General features: G+C 39.8%; 1 protein-coding gene across 3 annotated transcripts; it reads left to right on the top strand.

The window, feature by feature from the left end:
- The first annotated feature begins 3,886 nt into the window (after positions 1-3,886).
- Positions 3,887-14,430, top strand: LOC149813108 (heavy metal-associated isoprenylated plant protein 7-like). Of its 3 annotated transcripts, none has more exons than XM_089991559.1 (6): positions 3,887-3,895; positions 4,474-4,507; positions 4,604-4,720; positions 5,476-5,678; positions 6,768-6,855; positions 14,081-14,430. In XM_089991559.1, exons 1-6 carry the CDS (start codon positions 3,887-3,889, stop codon positions 14,428-14,430), a joined length of 801 nt encoding a protein of 266 aa, XP_089847685.1. The 3 variants fall into 3 exon arrangements, with proteins under 3 accessions (XP_089847685.1, XP_089847684.1, XP_089847683.1); XM_089991558.1 differs by having other exon boundaries at positions 4,468-4,507; XM_089991557.1 differs by having other exon boundaries at positions 4,468-4,531; positions 4,616-4,720.
- The last annotated feature ends 4,873 nt before the right edge of the window (positions 14,431-19,303 follow it).

The following is a 19,303-nucleotide window of genomic DNA, read 5'->3' as shown; positions in this document are numbered from 1 at the left end:
GCCATGCTTTCCTAAAGTTCAAATGAAGAAATCGGCTACCTCAAGATGAAGACTTTTTTCTTCTTTAGAGTCATATGTAACAGAACCTTCAGGAACTTGCATTTTGCATATTACATACTCATTCATACATACTATATCATAAAAGTATACGATAGTTTCAAAAAGCTTCTTTTTTGAAAACCAATAAGTGTACCTTCTTACAACCTTTTATGAAAAAGACATTTTGTCATATAATAATTGTACCTTCTTACAACCTTTTATGAAAAAGACATTTTATCATTATACCTTACACTATATACAAGACAACATGAAAAAAGGAATGTAGGAAAAAGACAAAAACATAAAATCGGCTACATAAGAAAAACTAATAAAACATGTTTTTGAAAAGTCTTTAGTTATCTTCTTTAATGAAATGTTTTTTAAATATAAGAAGAAGACAAAAACATAAAATCGACTACATAAGAAAAACAAATAAAATATGTTTTTGAAAAGACTTTAGTTATCTTCTCTAATGAAATGTTTCTTAATACAAGAAGAAGACAAAAACATAAATCGGCTACACATAAGAAAAACAAATAAAATATGGTTTTAAAAGGACTCTAGTTACCTTTTTTCATAACCATAGAATGTCGACTTACATGAAGTCATCATTCTCTCTCAAAGCATTAAATGCCTTCTGTAACAAATCCTTTCTAAATATCCTTCCCAAAGAATGTCGACCTTCTTTTTGGTCCTCATTTTCTCTGGAGACTTTGAAATACACTACATAAAGAAAACACTTGACATGACTATGTACAAATAAATATCTCAAAGCACTCATAGTACTTACACTCATTTAAAGTAAAGAAGTACTAATGTACCTCAAATCATTAATTAGAATAAAGACAAAACTACAACCCAACGTTCAATGTACTATTGTAAGAAATAGACTTTTTACATAAAATATGTATTACCTGAAAATATTACAACGACTAGTGTACCCTCTATTTCACCTTTATGGAAAAAGGCATTCTCGAACTTCTCTAAAAGATGTTTTTGAAATGACCTAACATTTCACATTTCAAAAAGTTACAATTCCAAAAATGTAACGACTACTTTTTATAAGCTATATAAACACACACAAAGAAACTATTCAAACAAGAGGAATGGAATAGACGTGTGAGCTTACAAAGAAAATTTTTTTCTATTCGTGATTTGAAAAGAGAGCCTTGAAAAAGAAAGAGAAAAAGAAAAAGAAAGAAAAGAGAAAAAGTCAAGTCCAGCTCTTTGACAAAGAGTATCCTCTGAGTGACAAACAGAACATTCTTAGAATCCTTCATTTGTGCATTCATATCATTCTGAAGGTTCTATAGGAAGTATTGTAATTCTGTTTATTCACTGTATTCCTTCTTTGTTTAAAGAAGTAGACCTCTGTGAAAGAGGGTGTTGCCCTTCTCTGTTGAGAGAAGAAGACCTCTTGGGAAGAGGGTGTGCCCCTTCTCTGTTGAGAGAAGAAGACCTCTTGGGAAGAGGGTGTTGTACTATTTATCCGGTGACTCGGATGTTATAGTGGAATTCTCAAGTGGTTTGCTTGGGGACTGGATGTAGGTCTGGATATTGACCGAACCAGTATAACTTCTGTGTTTTATGTGTTGTGCCTTATTGCTTAGTTATTTTATTTTATCGATCATAATCATATTTCACTATTCACCCCCCCCCTCTAGTGGAATTTCACCTCCATCCCTGTTTCATGTCCTCCATCCCCAGTCCAAATGGAGAGAGGCGGGACGGACCCGTTTCCCCTTGGTTCATTGTCATCCCTAAAGAAGGATCGGAGACCGGGTGAGGTGAGCCAAGGCGAGGATCGGGATGGGGCAGGGAAAAACGTAAGTCCATCCCCGCCTCTCGGGTTTTGATTTTAACCTTTATCCTGCCTCCATCCCCGTTTCCCACCGGTCCACTGTAGGGGTGGCAATTTCTGACCCGACCCGCCAATCCGCCTCTTAGGTGGGTTCGGGTTGGGCTTAAGCCAACCCGTTTAATAAACGGGTCGACCCACGTAACCCGTTTATTAAACAGGTCGGGTTCAGGTTGGGGGTATGCCAACCCGCCAACCCGGCTGACCCGTCAACCGCCAACCCGACCCGCCAACCCGTCTGCCCGACCCGTCAACCCGCCAACCCAACCCGCCAACCTGCCTACCTGCCAACCCGTTCCGTCAACCCGCCAATCCGACCCGCCAACCTGACCCGCGAACCTGAAAATCCGTTTACCCGACCCAACCCATTTATTAAATGGGTTGGCGGGTCGTGTCGGGTTACCCGTTTATTAAACGGGTCGGGTTCGTGTTTGCCACAGCCGCGGGTCGGGTTGGGGTTGAGGTATGCTGACACGCCAACCCGCCAACCCGACCCGATTGCCACCCCTAGTCCACTGCCATTCCTGTCTGCCACTCATCAAAAGCATGAGCCAAATTTTAACACCTGCCTGAAGCTCAGCCGATTCGTCTTGTTTGCCAACCCTACGTGCGCTGGCGCTAAAAAGAGTTGAGAATCAAATTGCCTTTCTCTTTAACTCAGGTAACGGTAATACCAATGTTGTCCGTATCGGTATCAGTACCGCACCTGAATCGATTTTCAAAATGATTTAGAGAATCGGCCAATTCAGATTTTGAAGCGAATCGAGCTGAATCGGCCGTTTTTACCTTATCAATAAAAACGAAAAATATTATTAAAATATTAAAACTTTTTCTCAAATATAAGAATATTAAAAATCCGCTAAAGGTTGAATCGGCTCTTTGCGAATCAATTTTGGGCTTATACGATAAGAACCGGCCCGAATCAGCTGATCCGCAAGGATACTAGCAACACTGGACATATAATGCCATTATTGAGCTGGTCTTGCAGATTTTCATCCTCAGATTGAATCGCACAGGTCCACTAAGCCTTGGTTCTACCTTTACATTATCATGGTAACTTTCGATTCAATATCGACGTTTAAAGGCTGATCCACCTATCATTTGGACCTAACTTGGACTCCGTTCTGGTTCATGGATCTCATTCTTCAAACAGAATCTGTCACGGTAAAGATGTATTGGAAACTTTGGATCAAGATTTTTCCAAGTTTCTCCTTAAAAGAACAAGGGCGCCTATATTGAAGATCAGGGAAGAAGCTTTTCTATCTGCTCCATCATAAAAATAACCAGATCCAGTACGGGATATATTAAGCAGATATAGTAAGGAGCCACATAGTTTGGATCTGTATCCAGACAGACTCAGAAGTACAAGTCGGGGTCACAGCTACAGGTGCAAATTGGTACACATACAGGCCAATAGAGAATCTTATCCAATTTCGAAATAATCCGATGGAGAAAATCCATTCCCAACCAAAAAATCGGATTCGGATCGAGGGTCCGTCCAAACCCGATCCATTTGGACAGCTAAAAGTCACAGACTCACAGGCCACTTACGATGGCGTATGGCACTGTGGCAGTCCAATTAAAATGACGGTATTACCCCTACATCCTTTGGTGCTTCCAATGTCCGAAAACGATGTTCTTATTTACCAAGAAGTGGTCAGAAGTCAGAACTAACTACCCCGTTGGTAAAATCGGTCATATCTTGGCTTCCAAAGGGCAAATGATAACATTTCGAGGACGAATTCTTTTAAGGTGATTTGGTCATTTGCATATTTGTTGCGAGAGAGATACGTCAGGATGACGCAACTGGAGTCAATACAGAGAGCACGGTAGTAATTAATAGGTTAACTGCATGGAAATTACTGCGCTGTAATTTCGTCTTCCTTCTTCGGTTACTCCCTCTCTCCCTCTCTCATATAAAAAGTAAGGCTTCGTTTTCTAGAGGGAACGAACGTCGACGAGGAAACGCAGAGAAGCTCTCTCTCTCAAATGGGTGAAGTACGTTCGAGCCTTTTCCTAGTTATTATAATTTTCTTTTTAAATAAAATGGATATGGATATTCTCTCTCTCTCTCTGGTTTGGAAGTTTTGGAAGTGATGGTGTACCGAGTTTGAGATGATCATTTGGGAAATAACAGAGTTTTGTTCGGTTGATGCGTGTTTTTTTAAATATTTTTTCTTTTCGTTTTACACCTTCCATTTTGAGCTAAAACTGTGCATCGGGTTTAGAAGTTTTCTTTTGTTGTTGTTGTTGGTTTTGTAAGGAAAATATTAGTGAGCGAAACAGTACCTTCGTTCTCCGGTTTCTTTCCATTTTTGGTCTAAAAATATGTAATTTTAGTGTTTCAGCATTTTCTATTTTCTTTTTTCCTTTGAAAGCTTTTCTTGTTTTTGGAGAAAAGGTTTCCATTCGAGTTACTTTGTTTCTTTCTACAAAAATTTCGGGTGGATCTTTCTGTTTCCCGAAATCTGGCCCCCAGGTTTCCTGATTTTAGAAACCCAAATTCCCGTAATTTATAATATTGACACATACTAATCTAATGAGGTCTTGGATGTGTAATGTAGGAGGAGGAGAAGAAAGAGGAAGGGAAGAAGGAGGAGGGTGGAGAAGGTGAGAAAAAGGAGGAAGGGGGAGGTGAGAAGGAGGGAGGTATAGAGAAGAAGGATGGAGGGGGAGAAGGGGAGAAGAAGAAAGAGGGTGATGCAGAGAAGGAGGAAGAGGGGAAGAAGAATGAAGAAGAGAACCCAGAGATTGTGTTGAAGGTGGAAATGCACTGTGAAGGGTGTGCCAGGAAGGTCCAACGTTCCCTTAGAGGGTTCCCAGGTCATCTCTCTCTCTCTCTCTCTCTCTCTCTCATCCCCAATATTATATGCCACCCACCACCCCCTGCTCTGGTTTAATGCTGGACTATCTGCTCTTAGCACTAGATCCACGTCTCCATTGGTGGTCATTTATGAAAAATTCTGTATTGTGTGCAAAGAAACGTTAAGATTCTGTTATGACCTTATCCTGATATTTAAGGTATTTTTCTTGCCTCGTTACCATCCGTATATATCCAGTATCCATCCATGGAAATACTTAAATTTTCTTAATGACTTCACTATTTTTAACAACTAAAGAACTTTTTTTTTTTAATATAAATTCATTTGGTGTGCCATTACATTACATGCTCATAGTGTAGTAGTTTCATGGCCATCAATTCACAGTGTGGTAGTTCCATGGTATTTTTAACCTTTCATACTGTTATAGATGAGCAAACTATAGTACGATATATATAATTTCCTGACTCCATCTAAGAATAGTAGTCTTTATGTACCAGCTCATTTTGTTTATCATGGGAAAACTAAAGTGAACAATTTCATGTTTGTGTGTGACCTTTTGGGCGTACTATAGTGTGGCAGCTAAACTTATCTGTTAACCGGCACTCTATCGGTTGGCAGGAGGCACCGGCGTACATTTCGAGGGCTTCTGATAGATTTCTATGTAATATTGCCTATGTGCATGTTATAAGATGAACTCCTGTCCAGATTATGGTTAATATGTGCAATTGATGTATTGTTACGGGTAATATGTGGCAGGTGTGGAGGAGGTGCACACAGATAGCAAGTCCCACAAGGTGGTTGTGAAGGGGAAGGCAGCAGACCCGGTGAAGGTCTGTGAGAGGATTCAGAAGAAGAGTGGGAGAAAGGCTGAGATTATCTCCCCATTGCCCAAGTCCCCGGAGGAGGAGGAGAAGGAGAAGGAAGAGGAGCAACCCAAGCAAGAGGAGAAAAAAGAAGAGGTGTGTCTGTCTTTTCTCTCTCGTTATGGTCACAATTGAGAGAGAGAGAGAGAGAGAGAGAGAGAGAGATTTCTCTGGTCCACTTGATACATCATGGATGTTGAGCCAAAGCAAAGGTGAGAGAGAAAGAGATCCACGATGGCTGAAGGGAAAACTTAGAAGCCATGTGGGTAGACTAGCACCATCAGATCTGCTCGCTGGCCCACCACCACCAGGACCCTCCCACGGGACAACTAGTACGTACCTTTGCAAACACTGCCGTCATCCCCGTCTTCTTAATCAATTAGACCCATCCCTAATTAGTTTAAGAGATAAGGGTATTTGAGTAATTTAATCTCTTGAGAGGATAGAGTGAGAGAGAACTTTAGGTAATAAGCCTTGTGACCCTTAAAAACCTAAAGAGCAACTCTCCTCCTGTGACCAAGAGCAGAGAAAAGCAATTGATTTTCAAATTTGTTGCCCCTTGTTGTCTTGGGGCAAAGCCAGAAATGAATGACATGCACAATTGACATGAAATGATCGAGTGATTAAATGCTCATGCCTGACATGCCGACTGAGTCACATTTATGGTGGTTTTGTGGGGGATGGCGTGGACCTTCGGATATGGAAACCAATGGTCCAGATTTAATTTGTTCTCTTTTCACTTTTGCTCTTGCCAAGTCGTAGTTCTTACTGTGAGAATACGTAGTTTTAGCCTTTAGCATAGTTCTAACTTTTAAGATCGAAATATTGAATAAGGAGAATAAAAATAACTATTTTTTAAGAAAAAAAGAAACATATTGAATGAGGATCAGGTATTTTTGTGTTTCTTCCCTGATTTTCATGGTTTTGAAGAAAGATCAGGTGCATTGTGATTTTACAAGAAATGTGCCGCTCCCATTTCTTTTGGATTGCACCATATTTTGATGATCTGCACCTGCACATGGAAAGACATTTTCAGTTTCCCTATTCTGCAGTTAGATTTCTGATCCTTACATGGGCCTCTCTCTCTCTCTCTCTCTCTCTCGGCACACACACACACAATTGGTGGTCCGTAATGACATGAGATGGGGTATCTGTTTGATGGTGAATTGTGATTGTGGTTGGCAGCCTGTCGTTGCTACGGTCGTCTTAACCGTTCGCATGCACTGCGATTCATGTGCAGAACTGGTCCAGAGGCGTATACAGAAGATGAAAGGTTCTCTCTCTCTCTCTCTCTCTCTCTCTCTCTCTCTCTCTCTCTCTCTCTCTCTCTCTCTCTCTAGGGTTCTGTTTGTGAGCCGGTCTCGGGAAGTATACCAGAATCGTCCACATCCGCAGATTCGATGGCAACATCCTCTCACGAACGTAGTAGGAAATCTGTGGATTTTAACGCTGACGCCCCTCCCATCTCCATTCCTCGTCCCAGATCGGCAACACCCAACGGCGGATACCGACGGGGATTCGGTGAATCCCCCAGGCCGATTCCAACTCGGGCTCCCACGTAGAGACTAAAAACAAAAAAAAAAGCGGTGCGTGTGTCTGTATCTATGTGTGATTGTGATGGACACATTCAAAAGGAACAGAAAGGAGATCGCCGTAACCGTATGTCTACCGACACAAATTTTTGCGTATCATGATATGGTCAGAAATCAACAAAATCCTCAAAGAAGTCATTGATATTAAAATTTATTATTTTCACATAATTATTTTATTCATATCTTATTTATTCTCCATAATTTTAAGGTCTATATCTGCCTTTTCAGATAATTTCCAAAACACATTATCATGAACTATTCCTCGTTCAAAAAATCTCGGTTTCTATATTAGTTTCTTTTCGATAGGCAATCTCTATATTAGTTTTGATTCAATGAAGAGAGGGAAGTGGAGATGTGAGTTTGCTTTGAGGCTAAGAAGAACAACGAAATGGGTGTGTGTTTTGATGCATTATATTTACAAAGAAGAATATAGAGAACAAAGAATAGATGACAAAGAAGGTGATGTAAATTGAGAGGACTCGATTTACAATAAAACTATGTTATCTTGTTGTTACTCACAAAATTCAAAGAAAAAAATAAAAAAAAACTGAAAAAATAAGAAATAAACTCAATTTAATATTTTCAAATCAACTTCAACTCTCAACTATCTTTATAGAAACTCCATAACAAATATTTATAGTAAAATAAAAAATCCACTCTACATGGAAATTAGATAAGATTTGAATACGAAAACAAATTAAAAACATAAATCTCAATCCTGAATACTAACTATGTATCCAATTGGATCCTGCATCGCTTATGAACTCGGCTTGCCTGCAGCTTCGCTCTTGAATAATTCTCTCCGGGTTGGAAAAAGGCTCAGCCTCGAGTCTGATTCGCTTTCGTTTCTTCCAGTTTCACTTGACTTCTGAAAACCACGAAGGTGTTGTCATCTCTAATGAGTAAATTGATGCACTGATCTAGAGAAATGGTTGACAACAAGATCCATGTTGCCAGAAATCCAAATAGCGAGTACATATAAACCTTGTTGCTCTTTGGTGGTTGGTATACCATAATACTAAATAGATCAACTTGCAATATTTGAGATAAGGTAGAGAGGTCCAGTTGTAGAGACTTTTGGATCCAAATATAATTGATGCTGCATCACTACTCTCTTTTGAGTACTCCTCTTCTTTCATAGGCCGCTTCTTCAAATGTTGCATGAAAACGATGTTCTGTCGCTCCCATGCATCCATTTGACGATTCACGACATCCAAACCCTCTTGCAACCGTTGCATGTTTCGAAAGAGCAACCAAATATCATCACTCAATTGGAAAAGTTTTTGGTTCACTAGTATTTTCTACGACTCCATTTCTTTTGATGGATTCGTGCTTTCTACCTCGATCTCTTCTATTATTTCTTTGCTAGTATTTCTCGATATGTAAATATTATCAGAAATTCGGTTATGATATCAATTGATGTAAATAGAAAGAGTTCAATTTATGATAAAACTATGTTATTTTATTCTTATGCACGAAATTCAAAGAAAAGCTTGAACAACGAAAAAAGAATTAAAAAATAAATAAATAATAAACTTAATTTAATATTCTTAAGTCAACTTCAACTCTCAACGTCCTCGCATAAACTCCAAAACAATTATTTATAATAAAACAAAAAAACTCTAGCCTACGTTGAATATTGAATAAAATCTAAATATAAAAATAAACTCAAAATAAAAATCCAAATTCTAAGTAATACTAACCATGGATCTAAACTCGGCTTGCACGGTCAGGACACAAAGATATAAAGATGAAGAGGTGACGAGCGTCTCTTTAGTCTTTAGCATGCGGGATATGGCATTATGATGACATTGTGACTACAAAAAGACAAAGTTGTACCTCGAACTCGTCTTTTTATGCTCTGCCTGCCCCTTCATTACGTCGCCCATGTGCTTGGCAGCCTTAATATGCACGTGTACATGGATCTCTGTTATTTCTGACAACCCTACGTGGAGTCCATTGCTCTGTTGCCAGTCACCCCAGTATTTGACATCTTTTTTAATTCAACTGGAGTTTCATTTTTATCATAATTTTTTAATAGGACATATATATATATATATATATATATATATATATATATATATATATATATATATATATTGGCTACCAATAAATAACTTATAAGTAAAAATTACTTACAATTTTTTTACAATTTTTTGTAGATCAAATTGTACGAATATGATCTACGTGACTGGTTTACCAGGAAACTTGTTTCCTACGGATGTCATCAACCAACTAACTGAGCATTAACAATATTTACTTTTACCTTTCCCTTAATAAAAAGTGATTATGACAAGTAATTAAGTTTTTAAAGGAGTTCAAATATCAACAGCCCACAATGTGATAAAATTTTATAATTAAAAAAACATATTTTTTACTTAAAAAGCACAATCTAAGTCTTAATCCTTAGCAAACAGATCATGTTGAACTTTGCACCAATGATTTCTAGCTTACTAGTTCCTTACCTTCATCATCATTAGGTAGTAAATATTATTGCTATATAATAGAGAACTAAACATATTAGGCCCTCTTTTCTTGTTCTTCCCCATTAGGCCTTATAGTTTGAAGTGTTTTACCATATATCTGAGTCGTTATTTAGCATGCTCGATTTAGTGGTAATTGACTCTTGGATCATGATTTTTTAATTAAAAATGTTGTTTTATGAGCCAAAAAAATTGAATACTTCATGGACATTGATTTTGGAAGTTAGATTCCGATGATCCAAAAGCCGGTTCCCACTAAACAAAACTATAGATCACATATATGGTGCTAGATGTGAGAAAAAAAACTAAAAACTATTATTTTTGTAGGGGCCTAACGGGGTAGAACTAAAAAATGGGACAGAACGAGTGCATTACTCATATATATATATATATATATATATATATATATATATATATATATATATATATATATATATATATATATATATATAATAATTGAGTTTTTTTGTACTTTTTTGAAAAATTTGACCCTATAAATGTATTAGGCATCATCAATTAATTAGGCAAAAATACATGGATCATGTTTTTTTTATCAAAGAAATGATATTTGAAGACTAAAAAATTTATGAAAACATATGGAAAAATGATATTCTGAAATAAATGCTCTAAGATCAGCTTCCTATGAAAAACAAGCATGAAGGTCATATCTGCACACTCAAAATATAAAAAATAAAACAAAAAAAGCCTAGAAAACCCACTTAGCGCGCGCTCATATTAAAAGTCATTTTGCCACTTTAGCATGCACGATTTCACGGTCACACTGCTGTTGGTGCACTGAAAAGTTGGTTAGCAACTAGCACCTTCTCTCTCTTTCGGATTCTTTATATATAGAAAAATTGGTTCCTCCAAACCGTTTATACCGTATGGACAATGTTGATATTTTTTCTTTTACGTTTTGGGCCATGTTTGGCAAATCTACCCCCCCACAGATGTGTTTAAGCATTATCTATATGCTAAAAATCGACTCTTGGATCATACTTTTTCAATGAAAAAATATAATTTTATGAGCTTTAAAATTTATAAAAATTTTGAGCCATTGATTTTTGAATCCTTATAAAATCTTGCTCATATGTCATAATCAGATGGTTCAAAAGCTGATTTCTACTGAACTAACCATGTAGATCACATCTATAAGGTTAGATTTCAAAAAAGTATCAAAATAATAAAAAGTTGACAGGCCACACTCTCATTCCGTTGGAACAAACCAAGCGTGCTCTCTCTCTCTCTCTTTTTCTATTCCGCCAAATACAGGGGGTAATATTGGGCATGAGTTATTTCTTTCTCTTCAACCGGATCAGGTCTTAACCTTGCAACGTAGGTTTTCAGAAGCAGAAATCATGAACGCAATTAAGGATTTGTCGGGTTGGAAGGCACCGGGAGTAGATGGTTTCCCTGTAGATTTTTTCAAAGTATTTTGGAGTAGTGAAGAGCGATTTATGTACAGTGCTTGATGAGTTTCATCGTAACTCTAGACTGCCTAAGCAGTGTCATGTCGGATTAATCTCTCTTATTCCAAAAGAAAGCGTTGCCACAGATATTATGCGCTTTCGTCCCATTTCCATAATGGGAGCCTTGTATCGTATAGTCGCAAAGGTATTAGCCTCAAGACTGAAATTGGTGGCGTCTAATCTTTTTTCTGCTTTTCAGTTTGCTTTTATTCCTAATAGAAGAGTTCAACAAGCATATATTTCGGCTTCAGAGGTCATTCACTCCATGCACGCGAGTCGTACTCCTTACTTCGTGTTGAAGCTTGATTTTAATAAAGCATATGATTCTGTGTACTGGCCTTTTTTGTTGCAAGTGGTGAATCACATGGGATTCGGCAACCGTTTTTCCAGATGGGTGTCAGAGCTTATTACCAATGCACAAGCCATGGTGTCCATTAACGGGGTAAAGGGTGAGCAATTTTCTTTGCGGCGTGGCTTACGGCAGGGATGTCCGCTATCTCCGCTGTTGTTTAATACAGTGGCAGAAGGACTTGCGGTGATTCTTAGACGAGCGCAGACAAGGGGATTCCTACAGTCATTGGATATTCGAGGCTTTTCTGGTCATATTATACAATATGCAGACGATATGCTAGTTTTTGGAAGGGCTTCAATACAGTAGATGCTTCGCGTTAGGCTTATTCTCATGTTTTTTGCAGCGTTGTCTGGGCTGAAGCTAAATGAAAATAAGTGTTCGATCACGCTTCTGAATGGCGATCCGACCAGTCAAAATGTGGCGGAAAAAATTTTCAACTGCGCTATAGGGCCATGGCCGATCAAGTACTTGGGCCTCCCCCTACAAGTCAAGTCAACCTCTAAAACATCATGGGCACCCGTGGTTGACAAGGTGTGTCTTAAGCTTCAGTCTTGGCGTGCAAGATATTTGTCTCTTGCGGGCAGAATTACTTTAATCAGGCATGTTTTGTCAGCAATTCCGGAATTTTTCATGTCGGTCTGTGTCATGCCTATCAATGTTGAGCATCAACTTAAGAGCGTCTTGTCAAGGTTTTTGTGGCGTGGTGTAAATGGACCTTATAAGAGGCACTTGGTGGGATGGGACTCCATCGTTATGCCAAGGAATATGGCTGGCTTAGAAATTTTTGCTTTGCGTAAAAGGAGTGTGGCATTGGCTGTGAAGCAGTGCTGGTTGGCTCATACGTCACAGGATGCTTGCGCAAACTTCCTCCGGCTAAAATATGGTCTAATCGATTCGCTTGCTGTTCGTCGGGGGGCTCGTGGACCATACACATCGCATTTGAGGAAAATGTGGTTTAGGGCATTGCGTTTGTTTCTTGACAGGGATTTGGACGTGGGGGTAGACGGATCTTGGCTTCAATGGGCAGTCTCGAATGCGGGAGTTTTCCAAGTCCACAAGGTCTACCGTTCTCTTTTGCCTCCAGGTCAGGGCTGGATCTTCAACAATGCTTTATGGGCGAAGGGACCATCTCCGAGGACCAAGGTATTGGCTTGGTTGATTCTTCATGACCAGATACAGACCCATAACAATATCAAGAGGATGGGTTTTCAGTTTCCCAGTTGGTGTGTGCTTTGTCGACAGGCCGAAGAAACTACACAACATCTCTTCTGGTCGTGTGAAGTGTTTCAAGAATTGTTTTCAAAAACTTGGAGGGCTCCATCAGTTGTTGTGCGGGAGGGTTGCTTTGCGTTAGATCTTATCCTCGGCCCTGCTATAATTAGACGCGAAATGAAGTGGAGGACTATTTGGAGAGTTTGGTTATTTACAGGGTGGTGGTTCATATGGATGGCCAGAAATGATGCTACTTTTCGGGATGTCCCGTTCAACCTTAACCGGTTGACCCATAGGGTCTTGGCTGATGTGTATGCTATCTTACGCATATATCTCAAAGACCTGCCTCTGCCACAAACCGATCCTCATATAGATGTTTGTGGTCCTCAATGAGTGTTCTGTTTTGTGTTATTGGTGTTCTCATGTTATGCTGTTGTGTTTGTGTTTGTGCTTGTGGGTCTCAACGCTTTGTTGAGTTTCACTTTTAAGTAACGTTGATCGCTTTTCGGCTCTCTCTCTCTCTCTCTCTCTCTCTCTCTATATATATATATATATATATATATATATATATATATATATATATATAAAGGAAAAGTACAAGCCCACGAGTCAGGATCAGGTGCCGTAACATGGCGCACTTTAAGTGTACCTTTGGACCTGGCTGCCCTCCACCTGCTTTTGAGCCCCACAATTGACAGACTGTCAGCGGCAGACTTGAAAGTGTGCCATGTGATGGCACCGGCTAGCTATAATCACTGTCTTGTCTTTTAAAAGTGTTCATGAGATGCTACGTATATCTTACTTTTGTTAGCATTGTAGTAACTAACTTTTAAGATACCTAGTTTTTCACGTTTTGTTGAATCTTTTGTGGATGAAGCCCCACGTAAATGATTTACATGGTTTCAACTAATAAAAAACAGAGATGTTTTGGTGATACCACCGAGGTGTGTGGTAAGCTGGGTCCTGTGCCGAGCTGAAGGCTCAGGTTCTAATCCCTCTGCCATATGGGGCTTAAGAGATATCTGGTAGGGGTCTGCTTAACCCCAGCTTGCCTTTAAAAAAAGAAGAAAAGAAAGAGTATGCAAGCACCCAAAACTTTTTGGTTGAAAAAGTTAATGTTTGTATGTTGATCCCACTCAATCGATGTGTAATTGCCAGGAAACTATGGGCTGATCACGAGTATGGCAAAATACAAGTGTACAAAATGTAAACCTTATAGATATGTAGTGCAAGAGAGAGAGGTTGTGGATAAAGACTTCAAAATAGATCCAGCATTTATGAAGTTAATGTTGCATGAAATGTTGATAAAAAAACAGTCTGATAACTTGCATTTCAAGCATTATCCCCTCATATCAAAATGGCTTATACCTTAGGGTGCTATATACTGCAGGTGTGGAGTCTGTAGAGACAGATTTGAAAAATGACAAAGTGATTGTAAAAGGCATGGTGGATCCAGCAAAGCTAGTGGAATACATATATAAGCAAACGCGCAAGCAGGCGACGATCGTGCCACCACCACTGCCACCACCAGAAGAGGAGAAGAAAGAAGAAGAAGGGAAGAAGGAAGAAAAGAGTGAGGAGGCTGAAAAGAAGGAAGGGGAAGATGAGAAAGGTGGAGAAGACGATACGAAAAGCGATGTAAAGAAAAGTGAGTATTGGGCACATAGATATTATGTGGAGTATGCGTATCCACCGCAGATATTCAGTGATGAGAACCCTAATGCTTGCTCTGTAATGTAATTTTGCCGATACTGTGCCGAGTTATTATTGTTCATTGTTGTTATCTGATGTGTATTTTTGGGTAAGAAGGCCTCCTGTGTCTATTGGTGTAAAAGCTGATGTAAGAAATATCGTGAGAAATAGCGATCTCGGGCTCCCTCTAAAAATATAACTATTGTTATAAAAACACGATATTCTACATTTTAATGAAAACTTCATGATATTTCGAAAATATCGTGAGAAATAGCGATTTAAAACGTTCACTCAATATAACGTGATTTTTTAATATTTATCACATAGGCTGCGGCGCCATCCATATCTTGAGATGGAGACTGGATGGTCCCACATTGCACCAGGCCGTAAGGAATGATTCAAGCATTCAAGTTTAACCCCATACAAATTGGTTGCATGTTTAGATGTCGACCAAATTATAACCCCTGGCGCAGTTTACTAACTGATTTGCTACTTAGTGCCACACCACACGTGGAGGCCGGATCAGGTGCATTCACATTGCACAATTGCAATGTGCTGCTGCACCTGATCACCCTCCATCTTCTGTTTGGGCCCTACTCTGAGAGGTTGTACAACATCAGATGGAGATGGAGGGTGATCTGGTACAGCGGCACATTGCATTTGTGCAATGCGATTGCACCTGATCACAATTCTCACATGTGGGGTAGCTTACACTCATGGCAACAGAAAGACTAAACCAGCTTAACCCTTTAAATAACTACACAGAGCTGAAGTGTAGTTCTGGCCTTTTTGAAATAAAAGTTGGTGAGATTATCATCATTTCGGCTCTTTTACTGTTCCCAATTCCATGGCAGAGGGTACTTTGTTAGGTGGGTTCTCACAGAAGACAATGGTGGTAACTCCAAAGTTATAGATGGCAGTTGGGTAGCTTTGCATTTTATGTGGACAGGTAGGGCACAGGGATGCAGGCCAGTTAATCGTTTCTGATGTATTCCAGGTTATCTTCTGCCTGCATTTCACGTGGCCTCTCTTTGCTTTGTTTTTTTTGTCCCTTTTCCAAGTTTAATTTTTCTTTGTTATCTATGCTGAATATCGGACGGTAAAATTTTCAACCAGAGAAAGTTATATCCAACTCACTCGCTCCCTTTCTCTACCTTCATGCAATTACCAATTTGATCACAAATGGCTCTTATAGGCTCTGTTTGAGAGCCAGTGTTAGAGAAGAGATGAGATGAGAGGAGAGCTACAAGAGCGAAAAAAAACAAGGTGATGAGACTCGAGTGTTGTCAACTGCATCAATAAAATCCCAAGGGTATGAAGATAGGAATGACTTTTGGGGATGAGTGGAATCATTTGCCCCTCCCCTCAACACTGTTTGGAGAAGCCGTTTCTTTTTACCTAATCAATAATTACAAAAAAAATCTAGAGCGTTTTGGCCATCAGCAAAAATAATGGGGCCGAAGGTTCGTTTAGGCTGTTTGGGAGAAGGTTATCGAGGAATTGGGAGGGTGTCTGAGCCTTTAGAGTGTTTGGGAGAGTACAACTGAGGAAAGCATAAATGTTGGTTGAGAGTCAGCCAACTCCAAATACCAAAAATTTCAAATTTCAACCTTTTTAACAAAGTGAAAGTATTTACAACTCCTTGAATGGGTTTCTAAAATTTTGATGATTCAAAAAAAATTATCTTAATAAATCTTATATTAATCTATTTTACCTCATTATTAACCGTAATAATGGAGACAGACATTGGAAGCTAGAGGTTTTAAGTTGAGTAAGAGTAAGACTGAATATATGGAATGTCGGTTTAGTAAGCAACGAAGTAGTGATGGGAGTGTAGTGAAGCTTGGTGAGCAAGATATACCGGTGAATGATTATTTCAAATATTTGGGATCCATCATTCAAAAGTATGGAGAAATTGATGGAGATGTAAATCATAGGATAAAAGTTGGGTGGATGAAATGGAAAAGTGCTACTGGAGTGCTGTGCGATCGTAGAATGCCATTACGGTTGAAGGGAAAGTTTTATAGGATGACTATTAGACCCGCTTTACTATATGGTACGGAATGTTGGGCTGCCAAGAGACATCATATTCAAAAAATGAGTGTAGCTGAGATGCGGATGCTTAGATGGATGTGTGGAAATACAATAAAAGATAAGATTCGGAACGAAGAGATACGTAAGAAGGTAGGTGTTGCACCCATTGAAAATAAGATGCGAGAGAATCGTTTACGGTGGTTTGGACATATTCGGCGAAGGCCTAATGATGCTCCAGTTAGAAGGTTGGAGAAATGGGAAAATATATTAGTTAAAAGAGGTCGGGGTAGGCCTAGGAAGACTTGGATGGAGATGATAGGAAAGGATATGAATGCTTTGAACCTCACCGAGGACATGGCGTTGGATAGAAATGATTGGAGGAAAAGGATTCATGTGGAAGACCCAAAATGAATTTCTTTTTTGGTTCATATCGCTGACCCCAATTGTTTTGGGATGAAGGCGTAGTTGTTGTTGTTGTTGTATTAACTGTAATAATGGTGCAGTTAATAGGATAACAACTAAGGGTGGGCAATGGGCTGATCCCGTTAATGGACCAGGCCATTGACCCAATCGGCCAGTCAAAGTGTAAATTGACGGTATGGGCCAACAGCCTGCTTCGAGCTGACCCATTGAGAAAACCTCGACCCACGGCCCGCCTGTGGGCATAATCGGGTCGGGCTAGGCATATTATATTATATATAATATATATATTTTATGTTATATATACATAGCGACCGATCTGGGCTGCGGCTCAGCCCATGTCAAGCAAAGTTTAAGCCTAATTTATAGCCAATGTGTACCTTTACTTACAACTAAGTACACTCACCTATAGCAAACATGGTGAGAGATCAAGAGGAATTGAAAGCCTAAATCCTTGAAAAAGTTACTTAATTATACTTCCAAACAATATACACAACTTTAAAATTCATTTCTCTTGAAGTCTAGTTTTTGTATTTCTTATGACACCTTGCAAATCCCTCCAACAAGATAGCCTTAGGTTATTGAGAGACTCAGGGTGTTGCATACGAAGTCTCACAGAGCCTTGCAGCGTGCCATGAGATTTAGCCCATAATACATACGGTAAACAGACTCCTCGATCCATCTCCTAAGTACACGATGAACCGCGAGGGGGCATCTTGAGGAGGAAGCGATTCCACGATTTTCTTCGATACGTAGGGCCAGTGAATCGCGATTTGTCACGATTCAAGAAAAAGTCAAAACAGTGGGACGGTGTCATCCAAATAATGACATATTGTTTAATTAATAGAAGATGGGACCCAACACAAATTACCTCAAACGAATTACAGTCGCTACAGTTCCATTTAATACCATGTAAAACACAAAATGTTATATCCGACTGCCAGTTGCCCTAAAAATATATATAATCTTTAATTCTTTTCGTAATCATTTACAAATACTTGTAAATTGTTTTTTCTCATGTATTGCAAAATAAAAAATTAGTTTCTTATTAAAAGTATAAGAAATTATTTGAATTGGTTCACTAACTATTGACATTTTTAAAATTAAGGTTTATTTCCTAATTAATCATGAAAAAAATATTAAAAGTTAAAAAAAACAAAAAAAAATGACAAAATCGATTAATTATAAATAATCTTGATCTTCCAAAAAGTTGACCAACTAAGGCTGGGTGATTAATCACGATTTTCCCACGAGGATGAGTATAGCTACTATGCTCAGTGGCACCCGTAAACACTCGAGCCTCTTTCAAAGCTCAAACTTTCTTTAGCTGATGCTTAGTTGCTGTCACGGGCCTATTTCCTTCAATAGGCCAGCGCGGCGCGACGGTCCTTCCTTACCGCCGCAAGCCTACTCGTCAGCTCGCTTGCCGGTCGCGGAAGCTTATGATCAGAGTGCAAGAGAGCAAGAGAGAATAGAGGGAGAGAAGTTGCAATCACAAGAAGCAATCACAACGAGGGTGAACAAAAGAAAGCTTAACACATTTAATTCATTCACAATTTTGCCCGCAGGCTATTACAGTTCAAGTATACGGGCTGCCCCTTCGGGGTATTAATTCACCTGAACCGGGCAGCTTACATCAGACTCAACAAAAGCAAAACAGACTCTAGCGCAACTGTACACTGTAAGTCGCAAGGGAACATGCTCCCCCCTTCAAATCATGCGCCGTCCTCGGCGCCATCTGTTTCGTGGTAAGCCCTGACTTCAGCCGGGTAGCGGCTGTTCATTCGAAATGCAGGCTCCCACGTTGGTTCCGCTGTTTCCTCCCACTGCACCAAGTATTTCTTCGCTTGTCCCAAGTAGTTGACCTTGTGGCGAAGGATCTGACTGAGGTGCTTCTCGGCCCATTGTGCTGCCGGGGCCCTCTGCATGATGGGAGCGCGTTGCGGCACATTGCGTTCCGGGTCTCCATCATCTGGATGGAACTGCTTGAGGTTGCACACGTGGAACACCGGGTGCACCTTGAAGTCTGGGGGCAACTCCAGCTTATATGCCAGCTTGCCCACCTTCTTTGTGATGGTGAAGGGTCCCTCATACTTTCTGAGTAGTCCGCGGTGCCGCCCGCGGAAGATGCCTGTGCGACCAGGATATAACTTCACCAACACTTGGTCCCCAACTTGGAACCCTGCGGGCCGACGGTGTTTGTCCGCCTACTTCTTCATTCTCTTCGCCGCTTTGTGTAAGAATGCCTTCGCCAACTCATTCTGCTCGTGCCAGTCGCGAACAAACTGATAGGCGAAGGATGGCCTTCCTTTTTCTTGTGCGGCAAGAGTGTGCGGGGTCAGTGGCTGCTGCCCCGTGGCTATCTCAAACGGGCTGTGGCCTGAAGATTCGCTCTTCTGCAGATTATAACAAAACTGTGCCACATCAAGGAGCTTCACCCAATTTTTCTGATTGGCACTAACAAAGT

The sequence above is a fragment of the Nuphar pumila genome, chromosome 16 (genome assembly GCF_984573655.1).
Source record: "Nuphar pumila chromosome 16, dmNupPumi1.hap1.1, whole genome shotgun sequence".
Taxonomy (NCBI): domain Eukaryota; kingdom Viridiplantae; phylum Streptophyta; class Magnoliopsida; order Nymphaeales; family Nymphaeaceae; genus Nuphar; species Nuphar pumila.
Note: the sequence above shows the minus strand (reverse complement) of the source record. Positions and strands in the feature narration are given on the sequence as shown.